Genomic DNA, 12,349 nt, shown 5'->3' on the forward strand with positions numbered 1-12,349 from the left:
TGCATAATTGTACTTCTATTGTTTCCAGATGAATGATTGAAAACATGCTGGCACTCACCTTCTTCCAATGCACCCCAACCTGATACATAGCATGTCTTATAATTATTGATTTCATCTTCAAATGTGGCCAGACAGATGGGTCTAACGTAATCGTTGAACTCAGGAATGGGGTCCAAAAGTCTGAGTACAGCAATATCATCACCTCTATTGGCTCTCATAAAGTCTGGATGAGATATGACATCTACAAGGGATATGTGTTGATAGGGCGAGGCTGTCGATTTGCTAATGACACCAACATTGATGTAATCAAAGAGTCCACTGGATTCAAAGATAAATGGATAAATATAGCATCATGACAATAGCTGGTAACGAGTACAAAATGTTAAGCTGTTCTTGAGCTTTGTTTTCATGTGAATCATGAGGAACACTGTGCTGCATACATCAGTGTAAACAACTAGCATGAAGGTGGGGGAAACAATCACAGATGTAAAGACCATTTCGATATGAACATAATCATCCATTATTTGAGAGAATGTATAGACCTTAAATTAAATAGCCAATCCAAACCCTAAACATGCAATTATGAATGAAACACTTTTGCATGAATCTATTACACAATGGATATTTTGAAAAGATTTGTATAAGTGCAAAAAACATATAATTTCTCCTTAACACTATCAGTATAATATAATCAAGGACACTACTAATCAAAACTCAGTTTTGCTAGCGATATTACAGGCATACTCCACATCATCCAATTTTTTTCATTTAATTTGCCACTAACATCTATGTTTTATTTCTGAATAGGATAGTAGGCTTTCTTACAGATAACGAGACAAGCCATATGCAAACATATATCTACATGTACATGTACAATGTATCAGCATTGATTTTAAACAAAAGCTTGTGACTTACACACAGTGTGCAGCAGTGATAGCCAAATCTCTGCTGATAATGGAAGCTGCACACTGATGACCAGCACTACTCCTTTGAAGTGATCCAATCCAAGGCCATTCTCCTAACACTGAATCCTCACCTCCAACAATCCTTTCATTTAACACAGGTCTAGTGCCACAGATCATTGTATCAGTGATATCTGAAAATATCATATACAACAATATATATATAATAATTTCATTACAAAATGTTTATCACCAAATCAAAGCATCAGCAAAATTACAATTATTATTCATATTGAAAGTCAAAATAAATTAATTTTTCTTTATTTGAAAAATTTGGAAGCCCTCCTATTTTGTGCAGAGCTAGACTACAATCAATTCTGATACTTTTCTTCTTCAAATAATCATACAAGATATTCAATTTTTCTCCACACAGGCAGCTATTCTTTTAAGCATAGCATCTATTTATTTCAGTGGTTTTTCAACATCCAAAAGCGAATATTGATGAGATAAGATTCACCTCCTTCAGGTCCTCTGCAGAGCACACCATCAGAGCTATCATTGAGAGGATTATCATCACTAAACTCTTCACAATTAACTGACCATGGGAGACCAGTTAAACTCTCAAAAGAAGATAAGCATGCACTCTCAACAGCTTGACAAGTCATCTGACATGGCCTGGCCGTTGGTCCATCGTGGATGCATTCAGGGAAGAGGTATGCACACAGGAAGAGATGTGCATCAGGGTGACACATGGTGGCATTAGTTAGAATACTCAAGCTTTCAAGTGCAAGTGTTTGGTTGTCTACATTGCTTGGATAGTACGTCTGATTATATGGGAGGATACTTGAGCAAGAACTCTCTTGAATAGACTCACAGCGTGCTAGAATGTACCAAAACAACAAAACATAATTGATTATGAATAACAGATTCAATCTTTCCTTGTTTTCACACTTACGCATAATCTTTCAAATGGTAAGTTTCAATTAAAAAAAAAATTCAAATCATACACATAGGAATGTACGAGTTCTGCATTTGATAATTAATAATACTAATAAACAACCATTTGGTCCAATCATCACTTTGTCTGATCACCTTCTCGTCTATGACCATTTCTTCTCATGTCCAGTTGGTCTAATATCCATTTCATTTTGCACAATTAACACTTTAGTCCAATTAGACCAAATGGTATTTGGACTAAATGACTATTGGACCAACTGGTTATTAGACAAACTGGTGAGCAGACATATTGGCAATTACAATGATAGTGGACAAACTGATGGTAGACCAAATGATAGCAGATCAGTTGGCATTAGATGATTTGGAAACATGCAGACCCCTGTGTCATTATGGTGAATTGTCTTGCCACAATGTCGACAGTGTGACATAATTATAATATCATTAATAAAAATAATAATGATAACGAAAGTAATACTTAAAATAATAATGATAATGATAACAATGATAATCATAACAATAAAAATAAATAATATCAATATCAATAATACAGTTAATACTAATTACAATCATCAAAATCATCATAATACTAATCATCATCATAATCATAATAATAATAACATTAAGAATAATAACAAGTGGATGTGCCGCTGGCAGTCTCATCTGCATTACGAGACTTGATACTTGAGTACTCCTACGTCCACAATTCATAAACTATATCCACAAACTTTGAAAGTTATGACAGTAATTTAATGATTAACTCCAACATGGCCAAAGTTCATTGACCTTAAATGACCTTTGACTTTGATAATGTGACCTAAATCTCTAACATGATGTTCAGTGATAATTAATCTTATGTCCAAGTTTTATGAACTAGAACAATACACTTTCAGAGTTATGATGGTAATTCAACAAATACCTCCACATGGTAAAAGTTTATTGACCTTAAATGACCTTTGACCTTTGTCATATGACCTAAAACTCGCACAGGATGTTCAGTGATACTTGATTAGTCTTATGTCCAAGATTTAGGAACTAGAACAATACACTTTCGGAATTATGGTAATTCAACAAATACCCCCAACATGGTAAAAGTTTATTGACCTTAAATGACCTTTGGCCTTTCTCATGTGACCTAAAACTCACACATGATGTTGAGTGATACTTGATTAGTATTATGTCCAAGTTTTAGGACCTAGAATAATAAACTTCAGAGTTATGATGGTAATTAAACAAATACCCACAACTTTGTCAAAGTTCATTGACCCTAAATGCCTTTGACTTTGGTCATGTGACTTGAAACTCAGGCAGTATGTTCAGTAATACTTGATTACCCTTATGGCTAAGTTTCATGAACTTGGTCCATATACTTTAAAAGTTATGACAAAATTTTAAAAACTTAACCTTAGGTTCAGATTTTGATGTTGATTCGATCCCCAACATGGTCTAGGTTCATTGACCCTAAATGACCTTCGACCTTGGTCATGTGACCTGAAACTCAAGCAGGATTTTTAGTAATACTTGATGAACTTTATATCGAAGTTTCATGAGCTAGGTCTATAGACTTTCTAAGTTAACCTTCGGTTACGATTTGATGTTGATGTCGCCGCCGCTGTCGGAAAAGCGGCACCTATAGTCTCACTCTGCTTTGCAGGTGAGACATTGATAATAATAATGATAATGATAATAATAATAATGATAATGATAATAATAATAATGAGAATGATAATAAATAATATCCATAATCATCATCATCATACTAATCATGATCATAATCATCATCATCATCATAATAATAATAATCCTGTTTGATAACCACCACATTTTACACACTTCTGATCATCTCCAACAGGCCGTTCCCGATACTCCCATTCTAGCATACCGACGCCCACCGGATCTCAGGGACCTCATTGTTCGTGCTGAATTGCCCTCCCTCACTAACCATTTTTCTCCCATACAGCATGGCACCTTCAAATGCACCAGCAACAGGTGTATTATATGTGAAATACACATTCACGAGGGCGACACTCTCACCAGCAACTCTACCAGCCTTTCTCACCGAACCAAGGGCAACATGCACTATCACTAATGTTGTATATCTCATCACTTGCAGAGTTTGTAGGGTACAATACGTAGGGGAAACCAAGACCACACTCAAGATCCACAGGGCACAGATCCACCGTCAACACAGCAAAGCTGGACACTCCAGTTGGCCGCCATTTTAACCTTCTCAACCACTCCATCACTGACATGATGCTACAGGGCATCGAATCTTTAGGTACCCGTCCTGACTCAGTCCGTACTAGCAGAGAGAAGTTCTGGATGAGACAACTTCGCACCATCCAACCTCATGGCCTGAACATCCAAGAGGGGAACGACTGATTAATCCTTCTTATCCTCTTTCCATTTGTATACACGTTTTTTTCCTCAGCTCTTTTAGATTAGTTACATTTTAGTTTCTGCCCCTACTTTCTCCCATATCTCATACAAGCTCAGCTCCTATTTTTCCTCCCTTATGGCGATATAACATTCATATCATTTTTTTTTCTCTCCCTTCACCTCTTAGATTTACCACTTATTTATGTTGCTTTTTTTCATGTTTACTATGTTTAGTTTTTTTTCTCAATACGCCCCCTCTCTCATACAGCATCAGCTTATTTATTTGCTTTTACCCTTTTAGGCAATTTGCTTCCCTTCCATATGTACAGGGTTTTTTTCTACTATATAGTCTTCTGTTTTTTCCCCTCACACCCATCAGTTACACCATTTGTATATATATTATTTTTTTCCTTTTGGATATATTTATATACTTTTATACTTACAGATTTATTTTCACACTTACTTTCTTCACTTAGTTTTTTTTAATGCTCTATCATACATACTTATGTCTTTTGCACATTATCAGTTGTTCCCTTCTCTTTCCCTTTTTTCTCCACTCTTATGCACAAGTTTATTATGCCTTTCTTTGTTACCTGTTTGACCCACCTCTCACTAATTCTCTTGTTATTCATATCTTCCTCATACCCTCTATCACTGTTTTGTTCCAGATCCTGTTTGATGTTGCCTGCCTCATTATCTTAATCCCTCTTGGCTTGAGGTCTTTCTTTGGCCCTACTCACACTAACTTCCCTTTGTGTCTGCCTACTCCTTTTCTTTCATCCCCTTCATTAACCTGAATGGTCATCTCTTCTCACTAATTCCCCTTTTGTCTCCTTGTTCCAGCGTTGCTGTTGAATGTCTGTGGTCTATATTATGGTTGTTCCACCTTATATGTTTGTCATTTTGCCTCCGAAGAAGATTCTGCTAGGATCAAAAGCTTAGGCCCCTTTTGACTCTCTTAATAATAATAATTATAATAAAGATAATAATGATAATCATAATACCAATTTATTGAGCACGTATATTATTAAGGTGCTAGTCAAGCTATTCTTAGCTCCCCCTTATGAAACACGAATAATTAAACAAATTATTTTTCAAATGAATACAATTGTCATTAATAAAAATACATTAACACAGCTTCTGAATGAACTAAAATAAGTTTCCAATTTAGATATTTTGTGATGAAAACAATAATTATGTGGAGTATCAACCACAGTCCCCAAAGTCAAGTCTGATTAGAGTTAAACTTACGACAGTCCTCTTCATCTCCAAAATCATCACAATCCATTTCTCTGTTACATATGTCTGATAGAGGGCGGCATAGACCATTTGAGCATTGGAACTGTTCATCTGTGCACACTGTAAAGACAAATCATCATATTCACAATTAGTTCATTGAGTAGGAAAACGTGGGACATATATTATAAGATTTGCTTTTTACTTTAAACACGTTCCTACGTAACCCAGATTACAAAAAGCCTTAAGCGGGGGGTACATACTGTATGTACTCATCAAGTACTAACCAAATTCCATGATGAATACTATTTACTTTAATTTCACCATGTTTATCATATACATGTAACTATTTATGGAAAACCTCAATAGCGCATAGGATGTATTGAAAGTCCAAAATACAAGAGTAATTTTTATGAACATCAGAGCAACCATTTAAACTTGTAAACATAATGTATTTTGAGCATAAACTTAGTATAGGTACATTTTAGCATTGCTCCTTTATCCCACATTTTGCAATTAAAGACGTTACAGATTTGAAAAAAAATATTACATTAAAAGACATTTTATTTTACTTATATAAGCCCCCTCATTCTCTCAGTCCCCAATAATTTACTTTCACTTTAATCTTTAAATAATGGGTCGAATGTAAGGAATGATGGGAAAGATTTTATGCATAGGCAAATAATAAACTTACCACATCCAAGTTCATCTGAAATGTCAAAACAATCTATGACTCCATCACAATCAGATCCCATTAGAACTCTCTGGTCTGCATCACAAGATAGAGTTACTGGAAATATAAAAGATAAACATGGGTGAAAACAAATCTACAATTAACAATTTAATGATTACAATATAATCTGTATTACCAACCTACTAGAAAGTAACACACTAGCAAAGAAGAAACAGTGTTTATTAACAAACAACAAAACCTACTTGGCTCCTATGGGTAGTCATCGAAATCAGATGGGTGAGAGGGACAGCTCTGCATTGTCCTTCACCATCTCTATTGCACTCTTCTGCAATGGCAAAGAAAACTCTTTGAATATTTACTGCAGAGCCTTAGACAAAACTCTTTTGTGGGATGCACTGTACATGCACAGTGCTAGCGTGCACCATACCTACAGTATTGCAATCCCTTTCCGTAGACCGTTTTTCACACCACCTGGTATATGTTTAGTTTTCAAGACCCCGTATTGCACTCTTATAGTGAGTTCCTTAGACCCCCATTTCAGGGTTTTGTGAAGCACACCCACAATAAAATATATATAATTTGGGTGCCCCCACTCCCCATCAGGTTAGGGGCACACCAACAAAAGCCCTGGCTGGAACCATGGCACTACAGGCTTAAGAGCCACCTCTATTCTTGGTGCCCCTGCCATGAGCTGGTCTAGCATGAGTAGCAGATGCATCAAGCCTAGGCTGAGCTGTCTCAGCCATGAAAGGTTTGGTAGCATACACCCTGCTTCTGTGACTTTTTACAAAGGGAAGCAGGGGGTTTGGTCTTGAGCTGTCTAGAAAGCTCCACCACCTGTTTTCGTAAATCCAGTTCTCACTACAAAATGCTATCAAACTACTTCCCGAACTGAGGGATGCTGATATCAAGCGATGGAAAATCAACTGAACGACGCCCAGGATAAAGCCTTGAAAGTTCGAGGAAGAGATATCTAGCTTGAAAATTAGCTGTTCCTTTTGGGCATTCAATGCCATGGTAGCAGCAGTGCAAGCTGCATTCATATAGGGCACCAACCAGTGATAGCGTAGCTTCATCCAGAAATATGTTCGCCATGACACTCAACTCTGATGCTTGTGCTTGTATAATGTAAGCCGAGCACGGCTCTGAGGAAGGCAGTGAGCCTGTTATCGGAGATTAAAACTCTCTCCAGCGGTCACCGCTGTAGAATAACTAGTGCTCAGTCTTGCCCTGACTTGATCGAGTGGGGGAGAGTAGGAATTAGTGGCAAAAAGGATTTCCGTATCTTCTGTATAGAAGGTGAAGCATCTGCCAAAGACCTGAGTGGAGGGCACTGCCCACTCGAAGGCAGCCTTAAAAATCCCTTTCGAGTGGGATGTCCTGAAGCAGTGTATAAGCCTGGGCAAAACAGAGGGATCCTTCTTCTTAATCCAGAGCCACTCGAGAGGTAGATGTGAGGAAGGTTCCACTGGAGGAGCACTCTGACCTCTTGTGCCTGGCTGGTGGGCGGTACTGCCTGGGGAGTCTATACAGCCCTGTGATCAACTAACGGGCAGACTCTGGAGCCTGCTAACAGACTGCATGGGGACGAATCCTGTGTGTCGGTAGCACCTGCATACTTGGCCGGCGATTCAGATAAATTGCTGGAGGCTCCCCGAGGTGCGGGATGACAGGCATCTGCTTGATCTGCTCTTGGAGCGTAGGGGTACAAACCCGCACTGGTCGAATGCGTTCTGGAGCAACATATAAAGTTGTGATGCCTGGTCATCAACTATCGGGAGCCTGTCGAAAGATAGGGGTTGAAACGTGTGTGTCGGTAGCACCTGCCTACTAGTAGGGGTGTCCCGTGCAGGTGAGTAGGCTGGTGATTCAGACAAATCGCTGGAGGCTCCCCGAGGTGTAGGAAGGCGAGTGTCTGCTTGATCAGCTCGGTACTTGGGGTACTGATGATAATTATTATATTGAATGGGTATTTTTTTATAAAATACCACAAATTTTCCACTCGTTAGGACCAATATTCCACTCATCTGCAATTTATGGAATATTTGCCCTCACTCTTGGAATATTTCTGGTATTCTGAGCCATACAATATAATATGAATATTCTCACATGACGCTTTTGTTTGAACCATTTTTTCTCTTGTATATATTCAGATAGTTAAAGAAGAAGGCCAGATGGCTGCAAGCAATCTGATGAATCCAAGACCAGGCTAGTCTCCTAGGCACGCTTTCTAATACAGAGCATTGAGAACTAAAAATTTCAGCAAAAGAACCATTCAGATGTAAACCAACTGGACCTCCATTACTCATCCTAGTAAGGATCAAAGATCAAAAGCTGGACAACTGATAAAGAAGGACTTTATAGAAGCTACGACTGTCTCATAGCACATACATTGCAGGTATATGATATATATGTACATTTAAATCACTTCATTTTGTTATTGTTTTGTTCATTTATCTTTTCACCTAATAATTTACATTACGAAAATTTGTGTTTAAAAACAGATCTCCTCTGACACCCCAATTTCAAATTCCAAGCTTCTCTCACTGCCCCCCCCCCCATCCCCGATATCAGCAGGAATGGTAATAGTAAACAACCACACACTCTCTGATAATCCACCTTCCCCCCAAGGAGAAGTGACCTTCATACGGCCAGGCAGAGGGAGAGAGAGATGTTGCGGTTTCCAGCGCGGTGTTTGTTCAGCTCTTATCAGCAGCTGCAGTCGACCCCACCCCAGTTTAAACGAGAAAAACTTAACTTTCCCCAAAACTGAAAATGGGGTGTCGATACCCCACTTGAGTTCCCATTGACTTACACGCAAGGCCTTATCAGCAGTCAAATGAACCCCACCCCAGTTTAAACAAGAGAATTGAAGCTCTCCCAAAATCTGAAATTGGGGTTTCAGATTCCCCACCTGACCTCCCATTGACATAACACGCAGGGCAATGGGGTTCCTGTGTTATAAGCTGGTGGGGTATTTTTTAAACACAGGATTCACGTAATGACATGTAATTTTAAGCGAAGAATTATATGTTGTCATAACTTTTTGCTTTGCTTTTGTGGTTTTTCAAAGGTTTTTTTAGGTAAATATCATTTACTTGGCACGAAGAAGGGTTCCAGAGGACACTAGGCTGCAGTGGGATTTGAATACATGACTCCCTGATTGCAAGACAAGAGTCTGGACTGCTACACCACAATGCTCTTACTGTAATGATTTTTGATGATTATACTGAAAATCTATATTGCTTGAATGTGAAAAAACACCCTTGTAAATAACATGTAAATGTATGTGCAGATAGAAAAAATACAAATGAACACCTTATCTAATCTTACCACTATTTCTACTAATACCACCACCATCACATCTAATAGCTACTATTTATCATTAATTCTTTACGATGCATTTTTATATTCCTGTCAAATGTAACTTAAAAAGAGAACATTCATAATTTAAACTGCACCTACATGTACTTACATTCAAACGGAATAGATGTGATATTCAATGAGAACCCAGATCGCGTCTGTGTAAAATCTGTAACAAAGTAGAGATATGTCTGCATTCCAAGATAGTACCTTGTTGGGGCTAGAACTCCAGTTAGCTCAAGGACAACAGTGTTCTCATTTGCTCGATTGTGACCCAGTCCAATGTAGAGATAGTCATATCCACTTTCCAATGTGAAATCAAGGATGTCAATGACTAAAGAATGGTTAGCATCAGCTTGGAGAAGCCACAAACAGTTCAAGTTATTTTCATAGTCCATTGGGTAGTTGTCAGAAAGGATGTAGTAAGGCAACGAGGCAGGAATAGATTGAACACCATCTGAGGGACAGCTTGAATCTGTTTTATGGGGGAAAATTAAACATAGGAAATTATCAAACATTTATGCACCAAGGTAGGTATTCAAATCAATTCTTTTAGGCAGAATTCTAATTATTTTACATAGTATTTTGTTTAATAAGTCATGAAAATACTTTTTACTGCGATTTTCTTGTTTACTAGATAACTGGAGACACCTGCTCAGTATGCTAGTTCCGCTCTGGAACATGCCAGCTGATAATAGTACAAAGAATTCTTGAGCAAGAGTGCCTATCTCCCTATGTGAACACTAACCAAGTTCAACGCACACCAACTTAATTCTTCCTATACTCAAGCCGGGATATAAAGACATGTTGCCCCGCAAGGCAATGGGTTGATGGGAGGAAATCGAGCAGGTGTCTCCAGTTACACTGTATCTATGGAAATCCATCAGTGTCATAATTTTTTTCTACAGGAAATTTGCAAAATGTTTTTTGTAAACAAAGGAAAGAAAACACCAAATTGGCAAGAAATCAATGAACTTATGGATATATATTCATATCTAGACATTTTTTTTTGAGCAAACATGCATTTAATAATATGCATTTGACTTTGCTGGCTTTCCATAGTTGCGATTGATCCAAGACAGGCCCAAGGTATCATGGGCCTGTCTTGGCCTCATATCCGAAAGGAGCTTGCCTGTGCCCACAGCTCTAATTGCCTCGAAAATCCAGAGCGAGAGAGACCCGAAACACTGCAGTGAAAGGCTCACAAATAATGACAAAGAGTTGATCAGATTTACGAACAACCTTTGTTTTGTCAAGATATATTTACCATTTCAAAGCCCGAATAAGGCATCACTTTATCCTCTGGAATGGAGGAAAAGTCTGAAATAGGAGAGAGAAATACCTCCACAAAACCAGACAAAATTGTTTGGTTCTTGGCTTGGGAATCAAGCTGACCTGCAGCCTCTCTCACTGAATGTGTCTGTAAGAAACGCATAACACATGCAAAGAACTAAGCCTCTGACCAGAGGCAATCGCATTTGGAAAGGCAGTCTTGATGGACAAATTATGCAAAGATGCCATAGTCACAGTTTTCAAAGACTCTGACAAGAAGATCCACGATGGAAGCAACTGGAGCACTGTGTGGCTCAACACCAATCTGAAAAACAACAAAGTTGGGAGTTGCATAAGCCTGGAATGGAGCCTCTACAGCTTTCGGCCACAAATTGAGCTGCTCGCTCAGAGAGCCCTAGGTCCTATTCATCCTCCCCGTTGACCGCAGATGAGTGATTCCCGAGAGAGGTTGCGAGACAAGATCTGACCTGTCAGAAAGGGAGAGATTCCCCCTCCAAAAAAGCAAGGATTTGGGGATACCAGTGTCTCCTGGGCCACTGTGGAGCTATCAGAAGCTCACAGGCCTTGTCCTCCCTGACTTAGCTCAGCACCGGAGGTATTAATGCAAAGGGAGGAATCGTGTGGCATGTCAAATGCCCCCAGTGAAGGGAGAAGGCGTCTAGAAAGGCGGCTTCTGTTTCCTTCACCCGTGAACAGAACACTGGCAGCTTTTGATTGAGAGCTGTGGCAAAAAAGTACAACTCCAATGGCCCCAGCGGGTTTGGATCAACCAAAAGATCTCTGGGCAGGTGAGACAAAAAGGAGAAGTCTTCTGAACAGCTAAGACTCGAAGACAAAGGATTAAGAAGCCTATAAGAAAACAAGTGGAATGCCTCTGGCGGTCTCACCTGCATCACGCAATTCAATATAGTAGCAGTGATGACTTTGAAAACTACTAAAAAATAATTATTCACCAAAAACACCATTTATATAATGATTCAATGCAACGTTCATTGACATTTGACCTTGATCATGTGACCTAAAACTTGTCAGTGATACTTGATTACACAGTACCCCTATATCCGCATTTCTTACACTACATCTTTAAACTTTAAAAGTTATGACAGTAATCTAATAATTACATCTAAAAAGGCCAAAGTTCAATGACCTTAAAAGACCTTGGTCATGTGACCTGAAACTCGGATGTGATCTTTAAGGATACTTAATTATTCTTATGTCCAAGTTTCATGAATCAGATCCATGAATTTTCAGTAATAATGGTAATTCAACAGATACCCCCATACGGAAAAAGTTCATTGACCTTTGATGTTGGTCATGTGACCTGAAATTTGCAAAGGATGTTCAGTGATACTGGAATACTCTTATGTCCAAATTTTATGAACTTGACCAATAAAATTTCAAAGTAATGATGGTAATTCAACAAATAACCCCAATTTGGCCAAAGTTCATTGACCCTAAATGACGTTTGACCTTAATTATGTGACCTGAAACTTGCACAGGATGTTCAGTGATGCTCGATTACTCTTAT

At 38.5% G+C, this 12,349-nt stretch overlaps 1 protein-coding gene across 25 annotated transcripts in view; it reads right to left on the minus strand.

Annotated features, from left to right (window-relative positions):
• The window catches only part of LOC121427594, a 157,796-nt gene that overhangs the window by 4,510 nt on the left and 140,937 nt on the right, over positions 1-12,349 (minus strand). For all 25 annotated transcript variants that reach the window (XM_041624084.1, XM_041624250.1, XM_041624165.1 and 22 more), the window contains 6 exons: positions 9,641-10,003; positions 6,166-6,261; positions 5,487-5,594; positions 1,420-1,782; positions 916-1,096; positions 59-318 (listed from right to left, as the gene is read on the minus strand). In XM_041624084.1, the coding sequence (XP_041480018.1) occupies positions 59-318; positions 916-1,096; positions 1,420-1,782; positions 5,487-5,594; positions 6,166-6,261; positions 9,641-10,003 (1,371 nt within the window). The remainder of the gene's footprint in view (positions 1-58; positions 319-915; positions 1,097-1,419; positions 1,783-5,486; positions 5,595-6,165; positions 6,262-9,640; positions 10,004-12,349) is intronic.

Source organism: Lytechinus variegatus, chromosome 1, assembly GCF_018143015.1.
Source record: "Lytechinus variegatus isolate NC3 chromosome 1, Lvar_3.0, whole genome shotgun sequence".
NCBI classification, from domain to species: domain Eukaryota; kingdom Metazoa; phylum Echinodermata; class Echinoidea; order Temnopleuroida; family Toxopneustidae; genus Lytechinus; species Lytechinus variegatus.